Raw genomic sequence first — 17,174 nt, 5'->3', positions numbered from 1 at the left:
ATATATATAAACCTAAGGCTATCATAAAACAATAATGATTTTCAGAAGAGCAGATAATACACATTTGTACATAGAAACTTGTGCAGTTTTATTTTTAGTTCACTTTAATAGATAATATGTGGTCGTAACAATACTCCAAAATGTAGCTTAGTATTCTCATTTCACATATGAGGAAATGAATGCGAAGGTAAAATGACTTGCTCAAGGCCTCACTGAAGAATGAAGCCCTTTTATTTGCCTGCAAAGAACACTGAGTCTGTTTGAAGCTAATAGCTGAGGAGCTTCTTATATTCCTGTGACTGAAAGAAGGCCCCCAGTCTTCTGAGAAGGTCATGGTCTTCACTTTGACACCATGGCAAAGAGGACAAGAATGTTCTTGGAACAGCAAGGAGTAAGGGGATTCCCACTCAAAGGTGTGCATAGCTATGTTAACCTGGTCTTTAATGGCAGAGCTACTGATGGCCAGATGACCTGGCTCTGCTTCTCCTACTGCTCTTCTTGCTTGTTCTCTACACTCCAGATACCTTTCCATCTCTCAAACATGCTCAGTGCATACATTCTTCAAATTCTTAAAATTCTGACCAGAATATGGGTGCCTGGGTGGCTTAGTCGGTTGAATGTCCAACTCCGACTCAGGTCATGATCTCACAGCTCGTGAGTTCAAGCCCCGCGTCAGGCTCTGTGCTGACAGCTCGGAGCCTGGAGCCTGCTTCAGATTCTGTGCCTCCCTCTCTCTCTGACCCTCCCCTGCTCACATGCTGCCTCTGTCTCTCTCAAAAATAAATAAAACATTAAAAAAAATTTTTTTAATAAATAAATAAAATTCTGACCAGAATACTTTTCTTCAGGATTCCAGCATCTCTGCCTAGGCAATTCCTTCACATCTTTCCCATTTCATGTGAAATTTCTTTTCATAAAGATCTTTTATGATCATTTTAGCTAAAGCAGACCTCTGACCCTTGCAGTCCCCTTAATCCAATTTCACTTTATCACATTGTTCTTTGTCATCTATCTGTATCTAAAATTCTCTTCTTTACTGCTTGTTTGTCTATTTATTGTCCCCTCTCTGGTCTATAAGCTTTCTGAAACTTGGGAACTTGTCTGTTGTGTTTGTGGTTCGATTCCAAGCACCCAGAACAGTGCCTGGATATATAAATATCTGTTGAATAAATAAGTTATGAATCTTAAGTGAAAACATAATGACACATATATGCCCATTGCCCAGGAAAAAAAATGAACTGAATGTTCTGTATATGATCTTAGGAGTTTGCAAAGCTCTGGAAGCTCATCTGTAAGACACCTGGTTAAAGCACTTGCATTATGGTTCTGCTGTTTCATGATGTTCTATTTGAAATTGATTTTGAATCTCATCTTCTGAAATTAAACATGACCATGAACTTTGAAAGTATGCTTTAGATGGAATATCAGCAGGCCACTTGCTGCTCATTGGTTTTGAAGAAAAAAGATCTCTGATATTTAATTAATTGACCCTAATGACTAGATGTCATTGAATGAAGATGCCTTTGTGGTATAAATGTTAAATGCTCACCTATATCCAGTTCTCCTCTCCTTTTGGGGACTTAAATTTCCCAGCTTCCCTAGCAGTTGGGCAGAATCATATGATTAATTCTAGCCAATGGACTGGGGCAGAAGTGACATATGTCACTGCCAGGCTGGAGCATCTAATTGCTGGTGAGAGATCCTCCAGGGCTCCATCTTCTCCTGGAGTACTGACCGTGGACATGCTGGCCTGGAGCTGCAACACCAAGCCATCACATGGAAGACAGTTGCTCTGGAGAGTCACACAGATCTTCAGGAGATTTTGTCTGAACAAGGAGCATAAACGTTCGTTGCTTTAAGTCCTGAGATTTTCTGATTTGCCAATCGCAGCATAACCTGACATAGTCAAATACACCAATGATTGGAGAATATGCTATTATTTTATGTAGTATTGAGTGGGGTGGGGAAGCTGTCATTTATAATTGTAAGAATTCATTGTAAGATATATCACAATGTCAGAGGTGTTAAAATGTAAAAACAAACAAACCAAGGGTCTTAGATTTGATAAAATATAGATTATTAAAAGGAACTCATTAAATCAGGTTATCATGAATCAGGTGTCAAGAACTCCATATCTAGAGTTCAACAGGAAGTTATGGACTCAAATCCCAATACTTACTAGCTTGTGACTTAATAATTTGTGCAAGCCTTACTTTCCTCATTTGTGAAATGGGGATAACAGTAGAAGCTGCATCACCTATGGAATGGGAGAAGATATTTACAAATGACATATCTGATAAAGGGTTAGTATCCAACACCTATGAAGAACTTATCAAACTCAACGCCCCAAAAACAAATAATCCAATTAACAAGTGGGTGGAAGACATGAATAGACACTTTTCCAAAGAAGACATCCAGATGGCCAACAGACTCATGAAAATATGCTCAGCATCACTCATCATCAGGGAAATGCAAATCAAAACCACAATGAGATACCACCTCACACCTGTCAGAGTGACTGAAATTAAGAACACAAGAAACAACAGGTATTGGCAAGGATGCAGAGAAAGGGGAACCCTCATGCACTGTTGGTGGGAATGCAAACTGGGGCAGCCACTCTGGGAAACAGTATGGAGGTTCTTCAAAAGGTTAAAAATAGAACTACCCTAGCATCCAGCAATTGTACTACTAGCTATTTACCAAAAGGATACAAAAATACAGATTTGAAGGGATACATGCACCCTGATGTTTATAACAGCATTATCAACAATAGCCAAACTATGGAGCGAGCCCAAATATCCATCGACTGATGAATGTATAAAGAAGATGTGGTATACATACATACATACACACACACACACACACACACACACATATATATGTATGTATAAATATTACTGAGCTATAAAAAAGAATGATATCTTGCCATTTGCAACAACACGAATGGAGGTAGAGTGCATTATGCTAAGCAATATAAGTCAGACAAAGGTAAATACCATATGATTTCACTCATATGTGGAATTTAAGAAACAAAACAGATGAACATATGGGAGGGGGGCAAAGAGAGAGGGAAACAAACCATAAGAGACTCTTAAAGATAGAGAACAAACTGAGGGTTGATGGAGGAGGTGGGTGGGGGATGGGCTAGATAGGTTATGGGTATTGAGGAGGGCAGTTATGATGAGCACTGGGTGTTATACATAAGTGATGAATCACTGAATTCTACTCCTGAAACTAATATTGCACTGTATGGTAACTGACTAGAATTTAAAGAAAACATTGAAAAGGGAAAAAAACCCACAAAAAGCGAAATAAAAAAACAATAGTAGAAGCTGCCTCATAAGATTTTGTAAATATTCAGTGATATAATTCTTACAATGTGTTTAGCATAGTAATTACTCCACATGTTTTAGTCCCCATATTTGGTTAGACCACAGAATTTGTTCAAGGTGAGCATTAATTTCAAACAATATACAGGAAAGTGTCTTTGTAAGTTTGTTGTTATGTCATACAAATCAATCAGCAAATATTTATTAATTCATTACCAGGCATGAGGACTGGGCGTGTGAGTTGGGAGCTCTTAGAGATAACAAAGAAGCAGATCTAGAAGCTGAGGGCCCAAGGCATACCATCCTAGGTCCTTCATCTTCTCTCTGATGTGTTTTCCTAGGTGAATCTGGTTAGAATGAATATCAAAGAAGCCTTGAAGAGTAAGTCATAAAAATATATCCCAGGAATGTATGAAAGGTCAGTCCCATACTCATTTTGGTGACTGGCAGGGGTACAGTAAGGGGAATAGTGAAGACTTTTTCTATGTCCAGGGTCATAGTAGCAAATGAGTGGCTCTTTCAAGATGTAGGCCATTGTTCCTTCCTACGCAGGGTTATACTCTAACAAAGTGTATAAAGTTATCTAGGGAACGTTACAAGACTCATGATATGTCCAAATTCATAAAGCAGCAACTCTTGTTACGATTGTCTTCATCTATAGTACATTTGAAGAAACCTAAAACTGGTCATTAATAAGGTGTAACAGCCATTAGTTCTGAAGTTCGTTCTGAACTAAAAGTTTCCTCACATACACTATCAGAGGTTTCATTCTGTCACTGAAGATAGGCATCGTGGATTCTAACACAACATTGCCACCTCCATTTGCTGGAAGACATGCGCCTGTGAAAGAACAGGTGGCTGATTAATATCACTTTTATTAAATGAGCCATTTCAGAGGAAGAGATTTCTTTAAAGGAAGTATAGCTACCACTACATATAACTCTGGGCTGCAATTCACCTTTTCTTTTTATTCTTAACTTGTGAAACTGTATCTTAGGACTTGGGGCATATAACTTGTTATTTGATATCAAGTGAACAACAGTGAATCAATTGTAATGCTTTTGGCACTGAAGGAAACAGAGAGGACTTAAATATGTTTCCAGAAGACAAAAAGCTTCCCTTTGTGCATACTTTATGACATATGTTTCCACACTTTTAGAATATTCGAAAATTAAAAAAAAAAAAGTTTCTCATTACTTCTCATTAAAGACCAAGAGGACAAAACAGAGAAAACAAACTACCTCCAACCCACATATTATTTATCAGATGGTTTGGACGAAATTCAGGTTGAAAAACCATAAAAATTCCCTCTTCATCTCTCCCTACTGGCAACAGCATCAGGATGCTATTCCTCACTGCGGAAAAACACTCACTTCACACGTTCAGGAATGTTGTGTTATTGTTCTAGGAAAACGGGGCAGGGCGGGGTGTGGGTACGGCTAGTACAGTTCTGGGCTCCTCTCCTCACCCTTGCTGCCAGGGTCGTTGTAGGTTTCTTGTGGGCTACTCCCGGCTTCAACTTCGCCAGAGGACTTGGGCTCACACCTGTGCATCCCTGGGTACACTCCCAGAGGCTGCTAGAAAAATCTTGAATAGGGGATGCCTGGACGGCAGAGCGCTCCATAAAAACTCAGTAATCCTCCTCTCTCGACTTTTTCTGCCCCAGATAACCGCCCCAGGATCTTAAACTTTTTTTCCGGGGCAAATGTTTTGCTTGGACCCCTTGCAGGAGCAGAGTCTGATTCGGCTTCGCTCGCTCTGGCGTCCTGGCTCTCTCGGGATCCAGCGAGCCACGCAGAGAGGGGTGAGGTTTCCCTTCCTTCCCTCCACACAGGGAAGAGAAGAGGCGAGAGGAGGTGCTCAGCTTTCTTGGATATGCTCCCAAGTATTTGTAATTTGGCATTTACGAAACAAAATAATGCTAAAATGCAAAACAGCCACCGTAGAGGTGCTCAGCCCTCCCGAGTACTCTCCCAAATATCTCCAACTTGACGTTTAAGAAACAAAACAATGCTAAAATGCAAATTAGGCAATGTGATACCCAGAATGAGCCTTGTTTGACAGGCCAAACAGATTTTAATGGAAAGCTGACTCATATTCCCCAAGCCGATTCATTCAATCTTTAAGTACTTAAAAAAATTGTCTAATTTTAAGTTCCACCACGGTTATAATGAACACTCCACAATAACAAGCAGTGGAACAATGGACACCCCCATATCGCATTGTGTCAGGCGATTACGAAGTGTAGTGGCGCGGGAAAGCCAAGCCGCGAACGTCAATGTGTCACCCGCAGCGTGTACCAGCATTCGGGGCTGCGTGTCTCACGGAAGCCTCATCAAACCGCTCACGCCAATGCCTCAGCCCAGAGAGCCACAAACGCAACCCGAGCTTGGCCCCAGGCACGGACCTAGTGGGCCAAAGCGAAGGCGTGCGAGCGCAGGGGGAGCGAGCACGAATGGGGGAGAACAGCCGCGCGCAGGGAAGTCGCGGGGAAGAGTGTCCACCGGCGGTGGAGGGAGGGTCCTGCCAGGCGGGGGCGGACGCAGCTGGCTCCCGGAGGACGAAACCTTATAAACGGGACCCCGCGCTCCCAGCAGCACCCAATGCCCTGAGGTTAAACCCAGGGCACTGGGACAAGGGGTGCGCACGGGGTCACAGGGTAAAACTGTTACTTTGTAGTGAGACACCAGTGTGTGTGTGTGTGTGTGTGTGTGTGTGTGTGTGTGTGTGTGTGAGACAGAGAGAGAGAGAGAGAGAGAGAGAACGAACTGGAGGGGAAAGAAAGAACAGGGGGCTGAGGTCCGAGATGTCCTACTTCTAAGTGGTTCATTGAGAGGCAAAAGCTGTCTTGCAAGCGCAGTCGTAGCTCGCACCGGGTTGGGGACCGGTGGAGCTGGGCGCACGGACCTCTCCAAGGGGCCTCCCGCCTCCACACGCCCAGAGGTGGCCCCCGGACGGGGGGGATACTATCCTGGCAGCTGTGGGGGAGGTCAGGGCCGTGGTCTCCTTTCTCCGGAGACCCTGGCGCTGGAATCCGGAGGCGGCGAGCTCAGTCTGCCTTCCCCGGGGGTAAAGAAAGCGGCCCTCTTGCAACTCGACCTCGAATCCCCGTGCCCTCCCACCGCCCAACCTCCTCCTTTCACCCCCATTCATTTCCCTCCGCCCCCCTCGGCAGCTTCTAGGACCGGCTCAAAAGCCAACTCCAAACCCACGCGAGCCCACATCACGGAGCTAAGGAGAACAGCTGGGGTCGGGGCGGCCCCAGGGGCCGTCATGCCGAGGTGACGGCCGCGAGGGGCGCCGCGTCCCGCCGGTGCCCGCCGCGGATGAGCAAGCGGCCGCGAGCAGCCCCCGGGGCCGCGCAGCATCCGCGTATTCAGTGACGGTGGAAGCCACGCCCGCTCCGGAGCTGGGGGCCGTCCCAGCCCCCCCGCTCCACCTTTCCCCCTCCCTCCCGCCCCCTCCTCCCCGCGCCGGCCCCCGGCCCGCCCCCGGCTCGGCTCGCGGGAGGCGCTGGGCGCCGGTGCTGGCGCGCTCTCCCGGGCGCACACACACACATCCACGCACGCACGCCCAGAGCAGCTCTCTCCGCGCCCGGCCCTCGTTCCCCTCGCCCATGCAGACGGACAGAGCGACGGAAGATGGCTGACGACTCCACGGGGCACCGAGGATGCAGCCCGGCGGCGGCGGCGGCGGCGGGAGCGGCAGAAGCAGCGGCGGCGGCAGGGGCAGCGGCGGCGGCGGCGGCGTTGGCGGCGGCGGCGGCAGCGGGAGCAGGAGCGGCGGCGGCGGCGGCATCCCTGAGACTCCTCGAGCTACCTTTCCCTGTGACAGCCACTGACGTTCTCCGCCGCTAGAAGAGACCCCGCTTCTCCGGCGCCCGCCTGCCCTCCCCCCTCCCAGCCCCAGCCCCAGCCCCGCCAGCACCGCTACCTCCGCCAGCATTGCCACCATCAGCACCACCTCCACCACCACCACCGACACCACCACCACCACCACCGCCGGCGGCGGCAGCAGCCATTTCATCTCCACAGAAACCAGACACAAAAACATGGCAGAAATGGAGAAAGAAGGGAGACCTCCGGAAAATAAAAGGAGCAGGAAACCGGCTCACCCAGTGAAAAGGGAGATCAATGAGGAAATGAAGGTATTTTTGGACTTCGGGGCTGGAGAGACTGAGCTCTTTCTTCCGCCCGCTCCCTTTGGGCCGTTGTACGGATATGGGGGGTACGGGGAGCGCTTGTCAGTTTCTGTAGGACGCCCAGAACGCCTCAGCTCTTCCTCCAGGTGCAAAACCGAGGCCAACTCGCGGGCTGCATCCCCGAGATTTGCCTGCCTCCGATTTGATGGGGGTGGGGGGCGGCCAGGAAACCACATACTATTTAACCTTATAAACCCCAGATTGGCACAGGCGCGTTTCAGAGGGAGGGGACCGGGGGCCCAAGTGGCGGGTGGACGTGGTGAAGAGGCTTTCCTAGTCGGCGGTGTGTAGTTTCTTCCCTTTCTTCGGGAACCGTTCCTCGGGTCCCTCCAAAGTTGAGGCGCTGCCGGGCCGAGGAACCCCGGGAGCGCTCGATTCCACCCTTGCCTCCAGTCCGTCTCCCAGCGCCTCGATCCCGCTTTCCCTCAAGTAGCCAGCTGCGACGGTGTAGAGAGGCTGTCAGTGCCCCGGCGAGTGCGGCCCCAGCAGCGTGAGTCTGGGTACCGTTTTGACGGCCGGCTTACCTCGCCCGCCCCTGTCCGCTCCTCTCGCTCGGCTGCCTCCGCCTCTTGCTCGTCTTTGCATGCTCCACTTCCCAGTTCATCAGACCCGGGCAAGCCCCGCCGAAAGATAGCTGTCTGGGGGGCGGCCTTCCCGAGCGCCGGCCCATTGTTCGGAAAGGCCAGCCCGGAGTCCTGTCGGCGAGGTCGGGCTCCCCGCCAGGCCAGCGGTGCGCCAGAGGTGGCGAGCGCAGCAGCCTGGCGCTCCAGCTGTTCGCTTTGGAGCGATTGCACCAGAGCACCGCTCAGCTCCGGCCAACCCCCACCTCCCCCCCCCCCACCCCCGACACACACACTTATTTTCCATGAAGTTGAAGCTTTTGCCCGGCGAGGGTTTTATTCTGTGTTGATATGACGAATCGATCTTGATTAAAGAAAAAAAAATTATATATATATATTAATTTTTTTTTCTTTTGGTGAATTACAAACAAGTAGCAGTTTTCAGGGGGACTTTAGCTTTCATTCTGCAGCCGGCTTGGTGTTCCCTATCTTCTGCAAGATAGAATCCTTAACACTGCCAAATGACTTAGGTTGGTGAACTTTGTATTTAAAAGGCAGACTGGATGAAAATGGCATGCGACTAAGTAAAATTTATCGCGCTTTGACGCTTTCTCGATTAGAACAAGCACATTCTATGAGAGTGACTTCTGTGAAGCCCGTGTTTAGGAAGGGGCGCACGGATAATACAAGCTGTATGAGTATCTAGGTGCATATGCTTATAGCTTTCCTTTCCTCCAGAAAATGTCTGTAGCAATCTCAATTTCGGAATTTGAGCTGTTTATTTCTGGGTGATGAACTTAGTGCCTGAAAGCATGGGGTGCAGCATCAGTCCAAGGGGAGGTAAGGAAGATTTGCTCTGGAAACCAGTGCCATTCCTTGTGATGGAAACCACCATTGATTTAAATGATAGTTTTTTAAAAGACCAGTAGGAGCTGTTGTCTTCTGATGAGGGCTGGAATTCAAACAGTCTACAATAACCATTCTTCCTCACTCACACTTCTCTTCTGTCCTGCATTTCCAGATTACTTTTCCATTTCATTTTAAATTGGGGGTGCAGGAACAGGAGAGAAGTGAGCCACTAGGAAATCAGTGTGCACTGGCCCTTTAAAACACTACCTAATGTGATCTATATGGATGGCAGCTTTTAAGTTTCATAGGTTCTAGAATTACAAATTAGCTAATTTTAATCAAAACATGTGAAATGTTATCCCGGCTGGATATAAAGGCTGACTGTGCTCAATGCTTGGGGCTGGCGTTGTTGACTTTGGCTGTGGGCGCACTCCGTGGTTTGGGAGATAGTTGTCCTTCTACAGTATAACAGATGTTTGTCTGAACTGGTGAGGAAGAAACAAAAACAACATTGTGTGAAGGGGAAAAATTACACAATTTTTAGTCAATGCTGCAGGACTAAGTATGGAATTAACCTTCGTGCACAGAATTTCCTCTTCTTAAAATGTTATTTTTTTTTCCCAATCACCACCTACTATTTGAAGTTTTAGTCCTCATCATTTCTGTGTAGAGTGGCATTAAATAAGAAGTTTTACACAGCAAATAACTCAGTTGCCTGTAGGATTGGTATTTTCTATCTGGTTTAGACCAGTGTGTGAGAGACCCCGGCAGAAACCTTCAGTCATGTCCACGCACACAATGCCAGTATGCATGGATTCCCATTTGTACTGGAATTGTTTTGTAGGTATTCCTCTAATATAATGGCACCCAAAGTCCTCATTTGAAAAGTGCTTTCTCAAAGTCAAATGGTAGAAAGGTTATTTTGAACTCATTAATATTTTTCTGTTTTTAATGTTAATAACTACATCAGTATAACCCTCCTCAAACCTCATGGTATTATTACTACTCCTTGTCACCAAACCTAAAGTGTAGAGTAACATAACAAGTTGGTTGCCCTGTACAAAAATATGTGCAACAAAATGTCACCGAGAACACAATGTGGCCTTGTGCAGCTTCATATCGGTGCCGCTGGAGCTGCCTGGCTGTGTTTGCCTTCATCTGAACGGCTTTCATCTGGACCAGTGTAAACTAAACCCTGGTAAGTAATCACTGCCCAGCAGAAAGAAAGGAATGTATACAGCTAGCACGGCCTAAGCTGTAAAAACGGAAACCTGAGCCCCCACCGAGGATCACATATCAAGGCTTGAAGGTAGGGGAAATGAAAGGGGGAAAGAGGAGAGAGCGAATGGAAAAGTCAGCCTGGGAAGTGGAGGGTCAGGAGGAGGCCCCCCTCAGGGAGATTTGGCTCAGGGATTAGGGAGTTTTATCATGGTGTACAGTGACCTACTCAGGTTTCAACACTGGTTGGATCAAGTTGCTTCTCTGTGAGCTGAAAGAAAAAAGACTGGTGTGTATGTGATTTTTCTTCCCCGCTTCGGGTAATAGAAAGGACATTGGCACAAGTGTCTATTTTAAGTACAGCAAATGCAGGGCACTCAGAATGAGTGACAAAATCACCTCATCATGAGGCTTTCTTCAAGATCTCCTAATTGAGATAGTTACATGTTTATTTTAAAATGGCTGGAGAAGACAAACTGGCTGAGGTTTAGCTGACACCAGTAATGGCATTGGAGGTTGTCTTCATGTGGCTGGGAGCTAATGTTGGTGGCTGTTTCACTAGATCAGATATTGAGTTACATTTTCGTTATCACTGGTCTAATGTGCATGGCAGTTGTAACAAATTTAAATTTGATACAATATAATTTTGTGTGTGAAAAGTACATGACTTGGCATAGATGCTTATAGTGTAGTGAAAATATCTTCAAGTAGAAGTGCTTGTCTCATTATGACCTTTACAATGTTACCTTATCTTTCCTTTTCTTCTTTCTCCCTCCACCCTGGTTTTTCTTGGTTAAAAAGACTCGTTACTTTACTGTATTTGTCATAAGTATGCCTTGTTTAATTAATGACCAGTAGAGACAATTAAAAAAAATTAGATGGTGATGCAATTTACATTTTGACTATTTTTGTTTTCTAAAGTGAATATTGTGATTGTATCTAATGTAATATGTCTTCAATGTACTGTTAGCTCACATGTATCATAATAAATGGATCTTAGGATGGAATCCCAACACATAGAAGGGCTAATTCATTTCAGGAGTTCATCCATAACATGACAGATTTAATATAAAAACTAGTTCATACTATTGGACGTGTATAGGTAAATATATGTGTAAGTGTAACAGTAACAGTAATAGTTCTACTTAAGGGTAAGTATTTTGCACACATAGATATTAGTGAACATGACTAGTGGCTACTGAACAGTAATGCAGCTCAAAAAAAAAAAAACAACTACACTGTGAGTAGAGATAATGAGTCAGATTTTTATCTTAAAACTCTTTGACAAAACCAGTGTGATTAGATCAAGGACTCTGCCCTGGAAACTTTCCTAAACAAACCATAATTAATGCATTTGCAGTGTTTGACTTCTTTATCAATTGTTAAACTGCAGGATCATCTGTATTAAATGTCTTGGGGTCTCCTTTACTGAAGACGTTTTCTGTCTATAAATATTCCCAGTAAATAATTTGTACCTAAAATTATGCTTCAGTCCTGATGCCTACAGTTAGAGTCAGGAACATCTGTTAAAGTTTAGTAGTAAACTCACCACAAGATTTGCTAATTTGGTTTCTGATAGTCTCCATTTGGCATTAAAAATGACCTGTGTCAACTGCATAGACAATAAAGCAACTTGCAGAGCTAAGCTGGTGAGTGCAGTGAGATAAATAGGTTTCCATTAAGGAAGGAAGGAAGGAAGGAAGGAAGGAAGGAAGGAAGGAAGGAAGGAAGGAAGGAAAGAAAAGAAAGAAAGAGGGAAAGAAAGAAAGATCATGGTGTAGATTGGGAAAGTCGGCATGTTTCAAAGTTGAAATCAGCTCATTACTAAAACAGGTATATTTTAAGTTTTGCTGCTGAAACTCCATCCTGTTGTCAGACACAGTAAGTCTCAGGAACCTAGAAAGTGGGCTTGGGACAGATCTCACTGCGGCATTCACAAATTATGTAAGACCTGTCAGCCACTGGCCTCAGGTGTGCCACGTGGTAGGGTTGGGGACTAATGTCAGCTGGGACATGGTCCTTACTTCTTGCGAGCTGGAATAGGATGTTCCTGAGCCCACCAGCCTTGTCCTCCACGTTTCTGTCAGTTGTCCTGCTCAAGGCTCCAGTCAAAACCCATTAAAAAATGCTTCTGGGAGGGCACAGAGAGCTGTGAATTCTGTTCTGTTCAAACCAGGGTTTTCTGAAAAGAGGCTCTTTTTCCGTCCATGAACCTGTGAGTGTGATAGAGCAAGATTCTCTAAGCCTTATACGACTCGCAGGTTCCAGAGACGAGGAAATGGAAAGGAACCACTCCACTTCCTCCCGAATCTGAAATAAACATTTGAACTAGAAGAAAATGAGTCTGACAGACTCATTCCCTTCTGCGTTTCCTGCCTCTGTGCTTGCCAAGCACTGCTCTGAGAAGCCAAGCCTTACTCTCCTTGTGTGAGAGACAGACTCATAGAAACCAAGAGGTAACAGTTTTTAAAGGAAAGTCAAAAACAGGGCCTCCGAAAGGGCAAATATCAGTGAGCACAAGTGACCGTCTGAAAAAAGGAGAGTTCCAGGGAAAGACAGTGTCTTGTTAGAGTGACCATATTTTTTATATCTCCTAGGGAAGTGTCCTTTTCATTAAGTCTTTATACTGCTTTCTCTTTCTTTTCAAAAAAGTTATTAGAAGTAGTAGAAGGCGGATCATTTAAAAAGCTCTCAAGTCTCAAACTTCCTCTTGTGGAATGGGAAGTCAGCCACACTTGCACTCTCGAGCTAATAAGATTATTGAATATTTTCCTAAAAGAGAAGGGATATTACTGGGTAAAATGAGAAAGAAATAAAGTACTTTGTTTTTGATGGTGCCAATTGAAACATGTAAACAGGCATGAAAGCATGTGGTGAGTGCGATTTGCTGAATGTATATTTTAGGATCTGTAGACCGATGGGTGTTAATATCTCTTATGTAACCAAAGGGCTGTGGAACCCTGTCCTATTTTAAGGCCAATGGCTTTGGCAGGGACAGGAAAACAATGCAACAAGTCTTGGTGATTTTTAGTGCCGTTCTACAGCTGTGATAGGACACAGCTGCACACCTGCCTTGTTTGCCACGTTAACCTCGGGGCTGGAATCCACAATTTCACAGCATTTGTTTGACCTTTTTTAGGACGTTTGATGTCCTGGCCGTGGATAAAAACGTGGGAACATAATTGTCTATTCTGTGTCACAAAAAGACAATAAAGCAACATAGGTTTTATATATGGAAACACACAATTTTGGTTTCGTATACCAATTACACAGCCATCCAATTTAGAATATATCAATAAGAGAACAAGACTTTCTCGTCAGGCCTGTTCCAGGCTGGGGTTGTATTTTAATATTATGATGTGTCTTCTACCTTTAGAACTGTATTGTAATCATTGTGTTGTGGCCGAAAATGCTGCAAAATGGAGGGTAGTGACCATCTTTAAAGGATTTCCTCTTCTTCTTTTTTTAATATTTATTTATTTATTTTGAGAGAGAGCATGAGTGGGGGCAGGGAAGAGAGAGAGGGAGGGAGAGGGAGAGAGAGAGAATCCCAAAGCAGGCTCTGTGCTGTCCGTGAGGAGCCCAATGCGGGGCTTGAACTCACAAACCACGAGATCATAACCTGAGCTGAGATCAAGGGCCTGACACTTAGCAGACTGTGCCACCCAGGCGCTCCCATCTTTAAAGGATTTCAAGTTGCAAAACTGTGGTTCAGGTAAAAAGAGCAGGGCTCACCGGGCAAAGTCTGCACCAAGAGTACAAATCTCGCTGCTCTTATCGTTCCATGCATGTGGATAGCCCTCTAACGGGTCTTCTCTGGGGAGAAGGACCATCTGATTCCTTAGGATACCATCTGATCTAGCGGGATCATGAATGTGGATGTACTTTGTAATCTGTAAAGGGATCTTACAATATTTCTTTTTCTCTGTTTAAATTTTACCTCCCAACCCTCTTGCAGAACTCTAAAATAAATCCGATCCACTGGATCTGTGTTAAGAGAGATGACTTAGGGGCACCTGGGTGGCTCAGTCAGTTGCGTGTTGGACTTTGGCTTAGGTCATGATCTCATGGCTCGTGAGTTTGAGCCCCTTATCAGGCTCTCTGCTGTCAGCCTGGAGCCTACTTTGGATCCTCTGTCCCCCTCTCTCTCTGCCTCTTCCCTGCTCGCATTCATTCTCTCTCTCTCTCTCTCTTTCTCAAGAAAAGAATAAACCTTAAAAAAGAGAGAGAGATGACTTAGACTCAGCCTTAGGCCAGATGTGGGGATAGAATCAGAAGCTGACTTCTAATCAAGTTCAGTTCTTAACTTCTGAAAGAAGAGAAACTGCCTCTCTTCTGCAAATTGCTATCTTACCCCCTTTAAAGATCTCAATTAGCAAGTTCAGTGATGCTTAACAGAAACCTACCTCAGAAGTCGGAACACATGGAGGTGAAGGGGGAGATAAAATATTTTCCAAAAATAACCATCATTCTGTCATTCATAATCTTAACCAGCAGGGATGCTAGCATTTTCCCCCCCTGCCTTATAAATTGTTCAGGATTGGGGTTTCCCTTTCCTTTGAAAGTATTTCTCATAGGCTTTACTTTTGTAGACAATGTGTGCCAGAATGTTTTGAAGTTAAGTCATGTGACTGACAGATCCTTTTTATTGTCATCAGGACTGTGAATATGGCTGACATAATTGTCTATGAGTAGACTATGTGCTAATTAATTTTTAGTTAAAGTAATTTTTACTTTTATAAAGTTAATACACAGACACGATAGAAATAGTAGAGTAAGCAATACAGAAGATACAAAATACAAAAGCAATACAAAATCTAAAAGAAAAACAAAGCCTATAATTTTCCCACCCAGACACAATTACTATCAACATTCTGATATGTCTGTTAATGCCCTTTTCTATGTATGATATATAGGTTTTTTTTTTTTTAAACAAAAGAGGTCTTCTAGTGTGCTAACCTTCTTCAAAACTTAATATATTGTTAATAGCTTTTCATGGCAGTAAAAATTTATCTATAGCATATATTTTAACGGCGCAATAGTATTCCATTTTAGTCACTCCATGACTAAGCTGTAATTTAACTAGATTCCTATTGTTTGGCATATAGTTTGTTTCTAAGAAAAAACCCTGAGATAAACATTCCTGAACATGCATATTTTTGCACGCATTTCCTTTGAATGGTTCCTACAATGCTGAGAAATACAATTGCTGAATCAAAGGGTATGTGCGTGTTTAAAGTCTTTCACTGCATACAGTCAACTACCCTTTTTCTAAAAGTTGTATCAACTTAAATTTCCAATAGTAGGAGACTGCTCATTAGCACTGGATATTCCAATTCTTTTAATTTGCACATATTTATTTTTAGAATCAATTTTACTGAATTTTGTTTGATTGTTTTTCTGTATTTATACATTTAAAAAATATTTGTGAGGGGCGCCTGGGTGGCTCAGTCAGTTGAGCGTCCGACTTCGACTCAGGTCATGATCTCACAGTTCGTGAGTTTGAGCCCCACGTCGGGCTCTGTGCTGACAGCTCATAGCCTAGAGCCTTCTTTCGAATCTGTGTCTCCTTCCCTCTCTGCCCCTCCTCTGCTCACACTCTGTTTCTCTCTCTCTCTTTCTCTCAAAAGTAAATAAACATTAAAAAAAAAGTTAAAATTTTGTGAATATATTCAAATGTACTAGCACATTGACTGAGTACATTCTAAGTGCTAGGCATTGTCCTAGGTGAGGGGTAAAATGAAATAAGAGGTTTCTGCCCTCAGGTAACTTATAGTGTATTTGGGATAGGTGACATATTTTACCAGACCTGGGACTTGGAGTGAAAACTGGAATTATGTTTGTGGGGAGAGAGAGGACATGGCTCTTCCCTCATTTGAATGAAAAATGGGGAGCTCTTTGAAAACTTTGTGCTCTCTTGGTTAGTATACGAAGTTAAAAACACACTGATACTCAGTTTTATGAGGCCTGGTAAGAAAGAAGTCCGTGGTACCTACTTACGTTTTAAAGTCTATTGGTGTTTTCAAAATAAAATCATTAGTCCTTTTTGAAGACCTTGAAGTAGTTGCATTTCAGAAGTATTGTGAGAATTTGTAATTACTGCAGTTTTCAAAGTGCCTTGAAGTCCAGTCTTTATTATTTACCTGGTAAAGCGGTCAGTGAAAAATCATTTAGACTGAACTTTGACATTTGTGCAGTACTTCCAGGTGAATAAGTAGAGAATCTAATGAAGGTCCTGGGAATTAGGTTTCAACAAAAATAAATTTTTGTATCAAAAGAATTCAGAAGGAATGGGGAAATAGTAAAATTTCCAGCCTTTCCACCATCTTTCTGTGGCCTATTTTTTTTGTTTGTTTGTTTAATTCTAGGAAGAGATCATGCTTTCAGACTAAATGTTAGGATTGTCTTTTTTTTTTTCCTTAGGAGCCCTGGAAGCGAGAGAGGGGAATTAGAGAGGGCAAGGAGGAGGCATGGGGATAAATGTTAAAAGTACAAAGCAACTAGAGTCAGATGCAATGTGCAAAAAATTATAAAATGAGAAGATTAAATTTAACAGTGAATTTTGAACACAATCCAACGAAACAAATAATTGAGGAGAGTAGAGGCCAATGATCAAGTCTGAAAGCAAGCGACATAGGTAGATATAGGCCCTGGTTGGAAAGCTCTTTATATGTGACATTGACATCCTGTGGTATGATTTCCTTGCAACTCTTTGATTGGTCCAAGGAGGTAGTTTCTTTGGAATTGCTGACACATCGGACTATATGGAATTGATCATAGAAAGAGGCCTGGTGTAAAAATCAGAAGATCTGTATTTTTGTTCTGACTTTACTGTGTGATGTCTCATGCCTGTCATTTACTTTCTGGATGCTCTAATGTTTGGTTGTAAAATGAAGGTATCACCTAGGTTCACCAGAAGTTTATTGTGGAAATCAAATACCCAACTTACTGGGTTATTGAAAGGAACAGAGAGTTAAAGGATGTGGAAACACTATAAAGTGCTGTAAGAGTGTTAGA

General features: G+C 43.9%; 1 protein-coding gene across 2 annotated transcripts in view; it reads left to right on the top strand.

Moving 5' to 3' along the window:
• The first annotated feature begins 6,791 nt into the window (after nt 1-6,791).
• SOBP (sine oculis binding protein homolog) overlaps nt 6,792-17,174 on the top strand; it is a 162,375-nt gene continuing 151,992 nt past the window's right edge. The window contains exon 1 of one of the 2 annotated variants that reach the window (XM_027057158.2): nt 6,792-7,476. In XM_027057158.2, coding sequence (XP_026912959.1) covers nt 7,381-7,476 — 96 coding nt within the window. In that variant the 5' untranslated portion in view covers nt 6,792-7,380. The remainder of the gene's footprint in view (nt 7,477-17,174) is intronic. The other variant, XM_027057157.2, reaches the window with a different exon arrangement.

Source organism: Acinonyx jubatus, chromosome B2 (genome assembly GCF_027475565.1).
Source record: "Acinonyx jubatus isolate Ajub_Pintada_27869175 chromosome B2, VMU_Ajub_asm_v1.0, whole genome shotgun sequence".
In the NCBI taxonomy this organism is placed as follows: Eukaryota; Metazoa; Chordata; class Mammalia; order Carnivora; family Felidae; genus Acinonyx; species Acinonyx jubatus.
This window is presented reverse-complemented; position numbering and strand designations above follow the sequence as displayed.